This window comes from Ctenopharyngodon idella, chromosome 8, assembly GCF_019924925.1.
Source record: "Ctenopharyngodon idella isolate HZGC_01 chromosome 8, HZGC01, whole genome shotgun sequence".
Taxonomy (NCBI): domain Eukaryota; kingdom Metazoa; phylum Chordata; class Actinopteri; order Cypriniformes; family Xenocyprididae; genus Ctenopharyngodon; species Ctenopharyngodon idella.
This window is the reverse complement of record NC_067227.1, coordinates 4,510,551-4,526,566: the sequence shown is the minus strand read 5'-3', so window position 1 is coordinate 4,526,566 and position 16,016 is coordinate 4,510,551. Positions and strand designations below refer to the sequence as shown.

At 35.4% G+C, this 16,016-nt stretch overlaps 1 protein-coding gene across 9 annotated transcripts in view; it reads left to right on the top strand.

Moving 5' to 3' along the window:
- The window catches only part of tp73 (tumor protein p73), a 48,065-nt gene extending 32,154 nt beyond the window's left edge, over nt 1-15,911 (top strand). For 5 of the 9 annotated variants that reach the window (XM_051902693.1, XM_051902695.1, XM_051902694.1 and 2 more), the window contains 8 exons: nt 2,179-2,288; nt 2,569-2,711; nt 3,514-3,623; nt 3,766-3,890; nt 6,536-6,684; nt 7,291-7,423; nt 11,577-11,670; nt 13,348-15,911. In XM_051902693.1, coding sequence (XP_051758653.1) covers nt 2,179-2,288; nt 2,569-2,711; nt 3,514-3,623; nt 3,766-3,890; nt 6,536-6,684; nt 7,291-7,423; nt 11,577-11,670; nt 13,348-13,674 — 1,191 coding nt within the window. In that variant the 3' untranslated portion in view covers nt 13,675-15,911. Of the gene's footprint in view, nt 1-2,178; nt 2,289-2,568; nt 2,712-3,513; nt 3,624-3,765; nt 3,891-6,535; nt 6,685-7,290; nt 7,424-11,530; nt 11,671-13,347 lie in introns of all 9 variants that reach the window. The other 4 variants (XM_051902697.1, XM_051902702.1, XM_051902700.1 and 1 more) reach the window with 3 other exon arrangements.
- Nucleotides 15,912-16,016: the final 105 nt, after the last annotated feature.

Here is a 16,016-nt window from a genome sequence, read left to right as displayed (position 1 = left end):
AACTTCTGTTTTGTATTGTCCCTTTGTATTGACATTCGTTCACAAAGCAGTCCAGTGTGAAATGATTCATGCAGACATAAACGAGTTAAGGGAGCATTTTCTTTGAAAACAAAATTAATCCACCTCGTTTTCAGTGGCTCAGATTTAGGAAGTAAATGGAGAGAGCTATGTGGATTAATCAATCCATGTGGATTAATATGTGGATTAATCCAGACCTAAAATGCTTGGGAGACATTCTCGTGAGTACAGCAATGGCGGACTGTGTACAACTCGCTGTGAACTCGATCAGGGCGGTTCTATGTTAAAACGGCAGTGTCTGTCAACATTCGTGGGCGGGGTCTATGGCTAAAGTGACGTCACATTGCCAGGGATCTGGAAACGGCTTGTTCTGAGACACTGCTTATGATTTATGGGGATTAAAAAAAAGGAGTGGTTGGATTTTTATCATTATAGGGTGGTTGTACACATACTGCCAACACACATTTATAGCCAAACACCATGCAAAAGTGAATTTTGCATAATAGGTCCCCTTTAAATGTACACTGAAAACAGAGAAAAACACATATTGTCAAATTTACTTAATCATAATATTTGTGATCTACTCAACAAAATTGTGTTTCTCTTCTAAACTCAGTTTCTTTGCTTTCAGTTGACGTAATTCTCCAAAATGGGCAATCTATATATATAATTTTTATGCCACACAATGAATTCTGGGTTGGGTAGGACGCAAAATATCCATCTTTTGTATCTTTCATTGCCCGCAAAACAAAGGACGCGTTTCGAGGCTGCATTTGAAGGAGCCTTCGAATTGGGACAGCCTTCTTCACGCCGCGGTGACGCAAGCGTCCTTTGAAGGATGCAGTTTCTGAATTGGGACGCTTTAGTTATGAAAATGTACTCTCTTTAAGTACACTTAAGTGGCCTTTTATTTGAGTAATATTATATTATCTACAAGTACGGATTTTTAAAAATATAAAATATTTGAAGTACACTACAAGTGTAGTGGGTTTAATTCAGTACAATTAAAGGGTTAGTTCACCCAAAAATTAAATTTCTGTCATTACTTACTCACCCTCATGTCGTTCCACACCTGTAAGACCTTCGTTCATCTTCACAACACAAATTAAGATATTTTTGATAAAAAAAAAAAACGAGGGTATCTGGTCCACACATAGGCAGCAACATCATTTGCACCTTTTGAGGCCCAGAAAGGTATTAAAGAAGACATCGATAAAATAGTCAATGTGACTGCAGTGGTTCAACCTTAATTTTATGAAGCGACGATAATACTTTTTGTGCGCAAAAACAAAACAAAAATAACAACTTAATTCAACAAATTCGTCTGTCCTCTGTCATACTGCTGTGCTATTTTCATTGCAGAGCTTCAGTGTTTATGTCTGAACGCAGGCTCAGTATTTTTCATTTTTGGGAACTAACCCTTTAAGCACACTTCTTTTTCACAAGGGTATGCTTCAGTGCTTTAGTATGTTCTAGTGCTGTTTTAGGTCACAAACTGTTTCTTGTGGTTTTCTATGTGCAGTCACAAAAGCACACATACATAAACATATTGTGCATTCATGCACATACTCTCAGAACACAATCCATGTGTGTAAATGTACAAATTTACACATATACATGCAATGATCATTCAGTTCAGGACGCTTAACATGTACTGACTGGCTATAAATAGCCCAAGGATTATTCTCAGTAACAATGCCTGAATTTATTCCTCTTTTTACACTGTTGCTCCATTTTGTGTTTTTTGGCAAATTGGTGGCGCCACCTACAGATACACATATCTTGTGTTCTGTCAGTGCTGACGTTTGATTAATAAATACATTTCTATTTCTTTTTAATGGATCATTTGAATAAAATTTATTAAGGGTTCAAAAACAGTGATGAACAGCAGTTTTTCAACTAAAACTTGATTTTCAAAACAAAAAAATGCATGTAAAATAAAAAAGGGACTTCTTGAACATCATTGACTGATGACTCAGATGAATCACTATATCAGTTCTGGTCAGTTTCAGTGTTTCAGAGTGAACCTGAATTAATTTATTAAAGTGAATTTCACTACACAATGCCTGAAATGGTCTGAAAAGGGTACAATATGCTATATTTACAATATAATGTAATGCTAGAAACTGAATATGTCTTTCTTTGTTTCTCTTTCTCAAGGTGGGAACTGAGTTCACGACCATTCTGTATAATTTCATGTGCAACAGCAGTTGTGTCGGTGGAATGAACCGCAGGCCTATCCTCATCATCATCACGCTGGAGACACGAGAGTGAGTGAACGGCTTTACTTTCTTTCATTCCATACAGACAAGTTGTCTTCAGCACTGAAAACTTTACTTGCTTGTCACATGCTGAAATGTGTGTTGTGCAAAACAGTGATTCTTCACTTATTTTGCTTCAGAACAACAAAAGTAAACAAAAATGTACTGAAATGTATTCATTTAACTGTGAACTGCATGTCAACAATTCCATGACTAGGAAAACAGAATAGAAAGATTTGGTTCACTTATGGCAAAAGTTAAAGCTGAACTTTACCATCTTTTTCCACAGCGGACAGGTTCTCGGTAGGCGTTCATTTGAGGGCCGGATTTGTGCGTGTCCGGGTCGAGACCGCAAAGCAGATGAGGATCATTTCAGGGAGCAACAGGCGCTAAATGAGAGCGTGGCCAAAAATGGAAATGCCAATAAACGAAGTGAGTCATGAATGTATTTCATTCTTCAAATCATATTCAACATAAGTTCTTAATCTTATAGATGTGATCATAGGGTGTGTTCACACTTGGCAGGTTTGGTTCAATTAAAACGAACTCAGGTGCGATTGCTCAGTTAGTACGGTTCATTTGAATAAGTGTGAATGCTGCCATCTGAACCCTGGTGAGCACCAAACAAGTGGACCGAAACCCCTGAAAAGATGGGTCTTGGTCCGCTTCTAAACAAACTCTGGTGTGGTTCGACTGAAATATGAATGCAACACCAAACAAAGACATGTAAACAAACCAAAAACAGGACATGATGTCGTAAGATGCAAGCCTGAAAAAGACAGAATGCACAAGCAAACCTGATTTTTCTCGTCACAGGAGCTGCGTTGCCCATTACAGTTTGGTACAGGCATCAGAAACACAATCTCCTTGCAGCAGATCTTCATTTTTGTACAACTGAGGAATTCCTGCCGCTGTTTTGACTCCTTTACACATTTTCTAAGCTCTTTGTGAGTTTTCAGCTGGTCAAAATACCATCATATGTACGCACAAGCAACGAATGCATTTAACTAAGCGCACAGCATTGTTTTAGATGTCCGTTGCAAAATATACGTCATAGCCATCGTTTTATTTTTATTATCTTTAGGTTCATTGTTAAATATGACAGTGTGAATGCTATTTGAACCAGGACGAAATTTATTATTTTCTTTTTTTGGTCCGGACCAAAAGAACAAAGAGAACCGAACTGCAAATGTAAACACACCCTTAGTTATTTCATCTCTGGTTAAAACTGGAGATTCTGTTTATGAACTTACAGATTTCAAACAGACTCCAGCCAATATTACAGGCCCTTCCATCAACATCAAGAAGAGGCGACATGGAGAAGAAGAGATGTATTACATACCAGTGAGTGTGGAAGCGTGCAAAACATACTTGTGTAATGTTTGTGTTTATTATGTTTTTTTCCCCCTCAAATGTCTTAAGTTATAATATTTTATATAATTTTATATAATAATAATATTTGTAATATTTTTGGATTGATTTGAAGGTGCGTGGTCGGGAAAATTTTGACATCCTGATGAAGATAAAGGACAGTCTGGAACTTGTGGAGTTTGTACCACAGCAGTTAGTGGACTCATACAGACAACAACAACAGCAGCTCCTACAGAGACAGTGAGTGTTTATACATACATCATATGTTGCCGTTTAAAAGTTCAGAGTCAAGTGACAGACAAATGCTGTTCTTTTTAACTTTGTATTCATCAAAGAATCCTGGAAAAAAATGTATCATTTTCTACAAAAATATGAAGCAGCACAAATTTTAAAATTGCATGTAAAATTAGTAATATCATACCTACCAAGTTGCTGAATACAGGCCTTGGTAAGTAAATGAGTCATATGTTACAGTGTCCATTGTAATATCATAACTGCAATAACTAAAATGTCATACAAGCAGCTCAGTTTCAGTAAATGGCTTGGTGAACTGAGGAGAGGGCTTTGCACTGTGAATGTTAAAGGCACAATATGTAAGATATTTAGATTAAAATATCTAAAATCCACTAGAACAATGTTATATATTTTGTTGACTTGTATGCTTGCATTATCCCAAACATTTCTAACAATGTTTAAATCCAGAGCTTTAATATATCATGTGTTTTATTAGACAGGTGAGCAACTGTTTGAATACATTTATCGACAGAAAACAGTGCTGCATTACCCCACATACGCAATGAAACAGCAGAAGCGGGCGACTGCAGCATAAGCATAATAAAAGCTCAGCTGGACTCGAGGCCAGTGTACGTTTCGTGCAGGTGTCTTTCATTAGCATTCACTCCAGCGGCCTCTTTCAAATCACACTGCCTGTTTTGCATCATACCACAGTAGCGTTAATAAAACTTTAATACATTAGCTCATCCATGAACGATTTCTGCCTGAGTCCGTCGGATTCCTTTCCATCAGCTGTGGAGGTGAAGACGACAACTCCCATGATTCCACGCTCATTCACGGCATCATCAAGCTACGCCTTTGTTTTGGATAAGCGACCTCTAGCGGTTAAAATTACATATTGTGCCTTTAAAGTATGTCGACATATCAGTAGGAAAGCATATTCAACTGTCCATGACATGCTTTCTTTCAGCTCATTCTTTAGCATCTAGTATTTGTAACGATTTTACGAATTAGCTCAAATTATGGGTGAAATATATATATATATATATAACTAATCAACGCGTTATGATTAATCATAATATAAATCAACCAAAAAGGGAATTATGTATAGATAATCAGTTACAACGGATTATAACCAATTATGAATATATATATATATATATATATATATATATATATATGGTCTAGAATTAGTTCTAGTTTTAGAATTAATTTGCAAAAACTGATCTATTTTGTCCAGCAAAATTATCAGTCTGGTTATTCTTAGCAGCTCTTAAAAAGGAATTTTCCTCTGGCCACAAGGAAAATCTCTGATCTAAGTACTTACAAAAGCATAAGCGAAATCAAACATTGAAGGGACTTGGATTCATAAATGAGCGGCAACAGAGACAATAAAAGTATAACTATAATGGATTTAATAGATACGAACTATGAATATATGACTAAAATATAACAAAGGAACATACATAGAATAAAACGAAAGTAAAGTCAAGAAAACAGAGGTGATCAAAGAAATGGCAAATTACAAACAGTTAAAACCTTTGAGTGCCAGCAAGGAAACTCAACTTACACATGGGGCTTAAAGCGTGTCGAAAGAAATTGTTCTGTACTTGCATAGGTTTAGGTGCTGTGGTTACTTCGCCTTTCTGCCGGAGTTTCAGTGCGTGTGAGCTGGAGCGATTGGTCCTTTTCCCGAGGAAGGGTCTTCAGCGGGATTTTCAAACAAGGTTTTAACTTAAGAGTAAGGTGGCCGGAAAATAAGAAAGAAAGAGTCCATCTCATTGGTAATGAAGAGTGAAGACTTCGGGTGATGGCGACGCATGAAGAAGACTCAATCTTGAGAGACGTGTGTCGTTGTCTTTTAAAGACAAACAAGCCAAAACGCCTCCTTGGATGCGCCAGCCAATGGCGAGGGTGCAATTTTGATGGGCAAACTTTTTCTTTGTCTCCATTTACGACCTAATTTGCATAGTATATGGAGTGTCAGATCTGAGTACATTTTCTTCGAAGTACTATTAAAAATAGAAAAATGCATTTTACAGTAAAATAACATACATTGTTAATTAGAACATTCGGAGAGGTTTCAAACAAAACTAAACATGATAGGTGGAAAAGACATTAAGAGAGAGATACAGTTTTATACTTGAATATAACTTTTAGAGTAAAACTAACACAACTACAGTCATAACTAAGCTTATATAATATGGATACATGCATACACACTGAACTGAAAACAAGGGTACACTTTGGCATAGTCATATTTTGAGGCTAAATGTAAATACCTTCTCCATGCGCGTGTGTGTGTGTGTCTGTATGTATGTGTGTGATGTGTATTGGGGTTTTGGCCAGTGTCTGTGGGCCACATGGCCATTAGCCCAACGTGGAGTGAACAAGGGTGACTCTTTTGAAGTCCCTGGAGCTGGTGAGAATGTCTTCTGCTTAGCTTCAATGAGGCAACAAAGATGCCAATGGGGCAATCTGATCCAGATCTGTCGGGGCCGATTCATAGTTTACATGAAAAGTTCAAGAAGCTATAAGCATTCTGAAAATTGTAAAGATGGTTGGCTAATCTGATCCTGTCCAGACACTACATAGTGTAGTGTTCCATTGAGGGCGGTATATTAATTGTGTTCCTCTCATGTGATTCACAGGAGTCACGTTGCCTCTCCGTCTCCATATGGCACACTCAATAACATGAATAAGATTCACGGGCCCATCAGCAAGCTTCCCTCAGTGAATCAGCTGGTGACACAACAGACTCAGCAGAGCGCAGGACCCTCTGCATCCATGTCACATATGGGTAAGCTCCTCCACAACATTTGAATGTTTATATACATTTTATACAATTACCTTTTTGACAAATCTGCCAGTGGCTTATAAATTATTGAAGTTTACCAGCTTTTATTGGCCATGAAACTTGATTTGGCATTATTCCTTTAAAATATATATATTTGCAGTTTTTCTTTTATTTCCTGCAAATAGTGCAAGTCATTGCATTGTCTTATACTCTTATCATATACCAGTTCATCTCGTACCAACTCTTTTAAAATGTATGCCTAAATCTACTCGTTAAGTAGACTTAAGTGTCCTTTTATTTCAGTAATATTATATTATCTGCAAGTAGTTAAAAAAATATATACTTTTAAGATTTCAAGTACACTACAACTGCACATTCAATACAATCAAGCACACTTCTTTTTCACAAGGGTATCTCTTTGATTTGATTTGCTTTCAATGAATAAAAGCGAAACTATTGTTCCAGCAATGACATTTGCATTCATGAAAACTACCACACATTTGGCCAATAGCGAAGCGTTATATGATGCTCATTTGATGTTTAGTGAGTGTTCATTTAGGTTAGTTGTTGTGTTTTTATTGATTAGCTCTTGTGGATTTGTTCATGCAGGTACAAACATGCTGGGTGGACACCACATGCAGTCTAACGGCGATGTGAATGGAGCTCACCCGTCACAGTCTATAGTGTCCACCTCTCACTGTACCCCTCCCCCACCTTACAACCCCGACCCCAGCCTCGTCAGGTACTTCACCCTGCAGTAGCACCAACCTGACACACGTGTACACAGACTACAAATGATGTTCAGCTTCTTTTAACAACACTGCAATTCATATGGATTCTTACAGCAGTCTGACTGAAATTAGCCTCATGTGTCTCATCAACAGTGGCTTCAGGTTGTCTTATTCTTGTCCTGCAGAGTTTAGCTCCAACCTTAGCTAAACACACCTGAACCAGCTGATCAAGGTCTTCAGGATTATTAGAAACTTCCAGGCAGGTGTTGTGGAGCTACACTTTGCAGGACAGTGGCCCTCCAGGAGTGAAGTTTGGCCCTGATTCCACCTAGTATTAAGATACAGGTGTAAAAAGTTTTGAGCTTGTCCACTTTCGACCACTTCCAGAGGCAGTCGAAAAAGCATTTCATAGTGTAGACGCTCATGTGGTCGAATGTGTTCGAACAGCCACAAAAGACCACCTCCTCTCCGCCTACTGACCTAATGCGTAAACATGATGGGAAGCGCGCTAGCCAGATGGGATTTAAACTTTGTCGACTGAAGACCCAAGTTTAGTTTGAAGATGAAAATGTACCAAGCACAATGTTCTCTCATCATTCCTGATTTCTAACACACACTCACTGCATTTGGTGCGGTCTTTCGGCTGTCAGAGCATAAACGAAAGCTGTTGCTCTCCATATGTTTTTCCGTCGTCTCTGGGCGCATTCATATGTAAATTGCGTGAGCTTATTTTGTCCATTAGATCGAAAGATCTGAAAAAAAACCTTACATTTACTCAACCATAGACCCTCCCCTCGAAGAAATCAGGACAGAATTGGTTGAAAGTGGACAAAAGAGACAGATTAAAACATCAGGGGTAAATGATATGTGACTCCCTCGTCCACTTGTGATCCGACAGACCAAAACGCATCTTAATATCAGGTGGAAACAGGGCCATAGAGATAAAGAGCAACTTTAAATCATTCAAAATGCCACTTTAGATGCATCTCCATTTCTCCTCAATTTGATCATTTATCTTTACATATAGACTTGTATTACAGTATACTGATGCTTTCTTTTGTGCTAATACACAAAAGAGGTTTTTATTAGTCTGAATTCAGGTTGATTAGGACACTTTTTCCAAGTCATCTCCATTGCAAAATGTGTCCTAAATAATCACCCTGAATTCAACCTAAAATGAAATCTTTGCTTTTAAAGAGGTTTCTATTTCAGACTTAACAATTTGTACATAAGAGTAATATCTTTGTAAATATTTCTCTGCTGGTCAGAGAAACTTTTTGACTTTAAATCACACCTCGGTGTGCAAAACATGTCAAAACTAGCATTTTTCATTAATATACATATTCAAATTTCAAACACTTTATGTGTTTACATTTTACATCATTATACATACGGCCGATCACACGCAGTTATTTATCACATTGGGCTGGGTAGGGGGTGGCGAGGTGCCTAAATGGCCTGTGCAGTTTTCATCAGGTGAATCTCACAGAAATATGTCTGGCACACCCAAAATCAAAAGGAAAAAAATACATTTTGCTTGATTTGTTTTAAAGGGTTAGTTCACCCAAAAATTGTAATCAATTACTTACCCTCACGTCGTTCCAAACCCGTAAGACTTTCGTTCATCTTCGGAACACAAATGAAGATCTTTTTGATGAAATCTGAGAGCTTTCTGTCGCTCCATAGACAGCTACGCAACTGACACTTTGACTCATCAAAAAGTTCATAAAGAGATTGTAAAACTAATCCATATGAATTGAGTGGTTTAGTCCAAATTTTCTGAAGAGACACGATCACTTTATATGATGAACAGATTGAATTTAGCCTTTTATTCACATATAAACATTGATCAGCGAACATAAACAGAAGCTCAACCGAACCTGCTTGACGGCAAGAACAAACCTCTTGCAGAAGCTCAAACATGATGTGTAACACAAGAATGAACCTCTTGTGTGAGTTGCTGAATGTTTATATGTGAATAAAAGGCTAAATTCAATCTGTTCATCATATAAAGTGATCGAGTCTATTCAGAAAATTTGGGCTAAACCGCTCAATTCATATGGATTAGTTTTTACGATTTCTTTATGAACTTTTTGAAGAGTCAAAGTGTCAGTTGCGTAGATGTCAATGGAGGGACAGAAATCACTCAGATTTCATAAAAAGATCTTCATTTGTGTTTTGAAGATGAACGAAAGTCTTGCAGGTTTGGAACGACATGAGGGTGAGTAATTAATGACAGAATTTTTTATTTTTGGTGAACTATCCCTTTAAGCACCGTTAATGGTTTTTGCATTGTGATATTATTTTCATGAACATTTCGCCCAAAAATACTCATTACTGTCATAGATCTGTTTATTTTCTCATTCTCATTTTCATTAAATTCTCACTACAGTACTTTTTTTTATTAAATAAGCATTCATTAGAGATGGCATAACAAATACTACAATTTAATTTAAATTCTTTACAATTTAAGAAACATTTCTTTTTTATTACAGTTATGAGAACTGGGGAAAATATTATAATGGTATAATAATTTATTATAATTAATGTTATAATAATTAAAATGTGTAATATAAACAAATGGTAATATAATAAATGTTGTCAAACATGTCACAATCTAAAAAATCTTAATGGTTCTAAAAATCAATTTTCTTTCAGCAAAATATATATTTTTTTCTTTTGATTTTGGATTGAAATATGACCCTGTATGATATATTCTAGACAGGTTTTTTTGAGATTCACTTTTACCCAGTCATGTGTTTTAGTCCATTGACACCAACAACCTATTTACATTATTTACGAAGTTAATAGCATTGTCATTTGTGCTACTTTGCCAATCATAAGTCTTATATATTGGCACCAAGAGTGATATTTATTTTTAAATTAAATGTGTCATTTCCCATGCACATTGCATTGTCAAAAAATTTAATTTATTAATATCAATGTTCCATCTCCATTTAATTATCAATGTATCAGGGTGAAAATTAAGGGCAGCGTCTATAATTATGACAAAGCAACCATTTGTTTTCAAATCCATGTTTTGTTTAAAATGACTTAAACTGCACAACTGCTCTATTAAATCAGATATTGTGATCTTTAAGCCATTCAAAACACTTTACAGTCAGATGTTGAATTTACTACACATACTCAGTTTCTTGTAGTTTTGTTTGTCTCATTTGCTCTACCTTTAAAATAATTCTGTCGGCTTTATATTTGCTACATTTCCTGTTTTGATTGTATCAAGCAAATCATTTTTTTGGTGAAATATTTATAATAAAAAGATCAATGCAATGAAAAACTTGTTACGCATCATTAATGTAATTGCATGTTTTGATTGCATTTTTATTTATAAAATGAAATCCTATACAAATTCTGAAAAAATAATACACAAACATTTGCATGCAACATTTCATTTAACTACTTTTCAAAAGTTTGGGGTCAGTAAACTTTTTTTTTTCTTTTCTTTTTTTAAAGAAATTGATACTTTTATTTAACAAGGATGCATTCAATTGTTCAAAAGTGACAGTAAAACTTTTAAATTCTTACAAAAAAAAAATCTATTTCAAATAAATAATGCTGTTCTTTTGCATTTCCATTAATCAAAATGAATCACTCTTTCCACAAAAATATTAAGCATCACAAGTGTTTTCAACATTGATAATAATAAGAATGATTTGATTATTAATGATTTATGAAGGGTCATGTGACACTGAACACTGGAGTAATGATGCTGAAAATTCAGCTCTGATCACAAGAAAAAAATGACATTTTAAAATATATCGAAACAGAAAACAGATATTTTAAATGATGTAGTAATATTTCAAAATATTACTGTTTTTACTGTATTTATATAATAAATAATGCAGCCTTGGTGAGCATATGAGACTTCTTTCAAAAACATTTTAAAAACTTACCAAACTTTTGAATGGTAGTGTATATTACATTCACTTCCAGCTGAACATTTTACCATATTTAACTGGTATTTGTATCATCAAAGATTTAATCATAATTCAATCACATTATTATTCCATCAGTACTTGATAATAATCACTGTGCAGATGCAAATGCCGTGGTGCTTTGCTTGTTATGTTCTCCATGGGTGAATATGTAATTCACAGGACGCAGCCGCTTGGTCTTAGTGGGATTCCTTTTCTCTCTGAACAGTTTCTTAACCAGCCTGGGCTGCCAAAACTGTATCGACTACTTCACGTCACAGGGACTCCAGAGTGTCTACCATCTTCAGACTCTTTCTATGGAGGTAAACCAACAGTTCAGTCAATATGGTCTTTTCATTCTTGTATCATTTGTGTTTTATCCTTGTAGAGTGCATTAGTGTCCGTCCATTTTTTTGTAGTGACGTTGTTTCCGGAAGTATTTTTTTCCTTTCATTTTTTTTCTATAGGGAAGTCTTTGTTAAAGCATCATAAGCTATGAACCAAGCCAATCAGCTACAAGGAGAATCACAACATTACAAACTTTGATTTGAAGCAAAAAAGTATTTAAAAATCGGATGAAGGTATAAGACTGTGTACCTAACAGCTTTAGTAGTGTGGGAAAGAACTACAATCCCATGAAGCATTGCGAATGACATAATCGACTTAGAAACGATGGAAAAATATAAAAATGTGAAAAATGCACACATATATATATATATATATATATATATATATATATAAATATTTAAGTATTTTACGACACAATCACTTAATTCGTGGTGATCCATAGGAGTGGACGTTCCCTGCAAGCTCTTTTAGTGCATCTTTGTCCTGTGTTGGCCACCGTAGCTTCCCTATATTGCGATTCACAACCTCACCGCTAGATGCCGCTAAAATTTACACACTGCAACTTTAAACATGATTATTTTAAAAATAAGTATAAATAATGCAAACTGATGTCTTTAGCAAAAAGTACTTTAAGAGCGTAGAGAGATCGACTCGATTACGCCATTCACAGTGCTTCGTGGGAGTGGGCAGAGCTAACAAAATCTTTTGGCGCATGTTGCTTTTTCGACTCTGATTGATGTAATTTTCTGTACAGCATTATGGGTAATGTAGGTTTTCACCAGGAATTCCACTGTTAAACATGATTATTTTAAAAATAAGCTGAAATAATGCAGGCTGGCGGCTTGAAGCAAATACCATCGATTAACAACCTCGCAGCTCAAAGTAGGTCTGTCTTTAAAGGTTTATAAGTTATTGTTAAAAATAAATTCGCTATGGAGAAAATGAATGGAGTTTTTACTTCCGGAACCCAACCCAACTGTTATTACACAGTCAGTCTGAAACACTTGATTCTGATTGGTCAGCAGCATTTTGTGGATAGATCTTTTTGTATAACAACATTAAATTTAGTAGGATACATATATTTGTCTTGTAATTGAGTGAACTTTTTCAGCGCAGTTGGGAAAGAACTACAATCCCATGAAGCACTGTGAACACTGAACACTATAATGTAATTAAAAACAATTGAGAAATATTGAAGTATTTTGAGAGCGTAGGGAGACTTCATTACATCATTTGCAGTGCTTCATGGAAGCGGGCGGAGCTAAAGAGCTCTTCTGGTGGAATTTTCTGTACAGCATCATGGGTAATGTAGTTTTTCACCACAAATTCCACTGTTAAATACAATTATTTTAAAAATAAGTTAAAATAATGCGGGCTGAAGGCTTCAACAGAACCAAATACTTTCAATTAACAACCTTGTAGCTCACAGTAAGGCTGTCTTTAAAGGCTTATAAGTTATTGTTAAAAAAAATCAATTTCCCTATGGAGAAAATGAATGGAGTTTTTACTTCCAGAACCCAACTGTTGCACTCTATAGTAAGATATGATTCACAAAGGCCTGTTTTTTTTTTTTTTTCCTACTATGAAAGGGTATTCATAGTATGACGTTTACTGTAAGTGCAATGTACTATTGGTGATTTTGTATTCCTCAGGATCTTGGGGCCCTGAAGATTCCTGAGCAGTTCCGGCTGGCGATCTGGAGGGGCCTGCAGGACATGAAGCAGGGCCACGATTACGGACAGCAGCTCATTCGCTCCAGCAGTAACATGGCCACGATGGCCATCGGCCCCGGAGGAGAGCTGCAGCGCCAGCGCGTCATGGAGGCCGTGCACTTCCGAGTGCGTCACACCATCACCATCCCAAACCGCGGCCCGTCCACGGGAGGAGAGGAATGGGCTGACTTTGGCTTTGACATGCCCGACTGCAGGATACACAAGCACTCCATCAAGGAGGAGTTCGCAGAAAGCGACGTTCACTGAGAAGGACCGCTCATTCATTGTTTTCCATTTCTATATTGTCCGTATTGGGTTCTTAAAACTGCAATGGACGGTTTTTATTTTCATATAGCAGCACTTCCATATTTGACAACAAATGATTTAAGGCGTAGAAATCTTTGTGCAAACAATTCCCTTTTTATGAGCTCCAGGATTCAAACCAATCATTTTATTTGATTGTCATTTGTGGCCTTATGCTAATATTACATCACACAAAAAAATGAATCGTTAACTAAAATTAATGACATATTTAGGACATAGTCAAGAATAACTCGCAATTCTGACTTTATAACTCACAATTGAGAGTTTATATCACACAATTCTGACTTTATAACTCACAATTGAGAGTTTAAATCTCACAATTGCGAGAAAAAAGTCAGAATTGTAAGATAAAAAGTTGCAATTACCTTTTTTTATTTTTTATTTAGTGGCGGAAACAAGCTTCCATACCTTATTTATTTTTGACTTGGTGTAAATAATAATTGTGCAATCGTGTATGATATTGAAAAAAAAAAAAAAAGTGTGAAGTAATATCCGTAGATAAAGTGGATGCTTTGACCCACAAGATCATACTTTATATTTACTTATTTCGATAAACGCAGGTTTATCAAAGCCATATGTGTACGGCTAGATCAAAAGGCGTTGTGTATTTGAATTATTCTCTTATTACAATATGTCATACCATACCTATTATTTGTACGCATGTCATCAAAGTTTCACAGTGACAGTAAAGACAGCACCATAAATGTACACGTGAATTTATAGGTAACTGAAAGAAAAACATCTTTTTTAAGACATCTTTTACTGCTTTTGAAATAGTACTTTATTTTTATTTTTTTATGTATTTGTTAAGTATTATGTTGTTGACAGAGAGACACTGGATCATTATAAGGGTTTTTTAATGCCTTTACAATCAGACTTTTAAAGTTCACCTGTTTGTGGTATTAGCCTTGCAGGACAAGGTTTTATTTATCATGCTGTACTGTTGTAATATCTATTTTTCCTTTAGCAGATGGTCTTATGTTATTGTTTTAATTGTCTCTAATTTTAGGATGTTTTTAATAGTAAAATTACAGCTCATCCAAGGTATTAAGGTGAATCTTACAAAAAAAACAAACAAAAAAAACAATTCCAGGTCACATTTCATCCCAGAAAGATAAGAAAAAAATATACATAATAAATTAAAATTTTGATATTAGGGTCATTGTAATTCATTTCATGACAAAATTCTCATTATAGTAATGCATTTTATAAATCAACATAAAGCACAGCAAATGCTGCCATGATGTATAAATACTGTACACATATAAATATAAATAAATAAATAATAATAATAATAATACATAAAAATAAATATTTTGTGCATTATGCCAATAATAATTTTTGGGATAAATTTGCTAAAAATGGTAATTGCCTTAAAAATTCTAAAATTGGTCTTTAATCAAAATATTTTATTTTGTGGCTGAAATATGAGCTGGCATCATTTTTTGCGAGATTCACCAGTCTAAGACAAAAGAACTAAATCTTGTATATGTACTCTTTAAGACCCAGACTTTACTCTAATATCACTTACTACAACTAGTACTGTTATTATGATATGATCCCATCAAACCCCACTGCTCCTACTGTCTTGTTTAGGTGAAAACTAAAATGGAAAAGTGTTTCAGGCAGAGCCGTCATCAGAAGAGAACATTGTCCTCTGTGGTTTATAAGGAATGTATTTATATTTCTTACTCCTGTACAGTCTGTGTATAAAACTGAACTAAGAGCTGTCTTCAACATTAATAATTTGGTGGATTGTATGTAGTCAAAGGTACATTTGTAACCTTTATTCAACATGCAAATACATTTGTAAATAACTAGTGTTAACCATATTATTCATGTGATGATAACAGCACATCTTAAATTGGACGCTGCTAAAGGGTCCCAGGAGGAAAAAATGATGTTTTTAAATTGGCTGTGATGGTGAAATGCCATCATATAAATCCAAGCACTTTATGGCTTTAGGATATTGTAAACAATGTTATATTTACAGTAAATATCAGTCAGTATTATGTCATGCTGTGTCATTTTGACAACTACAGATTTTAGAAATGTTTTTAAGAGTTAATATCTTGTGTTTTCATTAAAGAGCTGTAATGCTGTTTCTTTTTTTTTTATATCGCCACGTTTGAATTATGTAAAGTGATTTCTTTTTCAATAAATACTAAAGTGTGCAAAAATGAGGGTGTCTTAATGCAACACTTATTGAGGGTTAAGAATGCAGTGGACTTCAGTCGGTCCAAACATGAATTTTCATATTAAAATGTATGATCAAGATAAGCCGT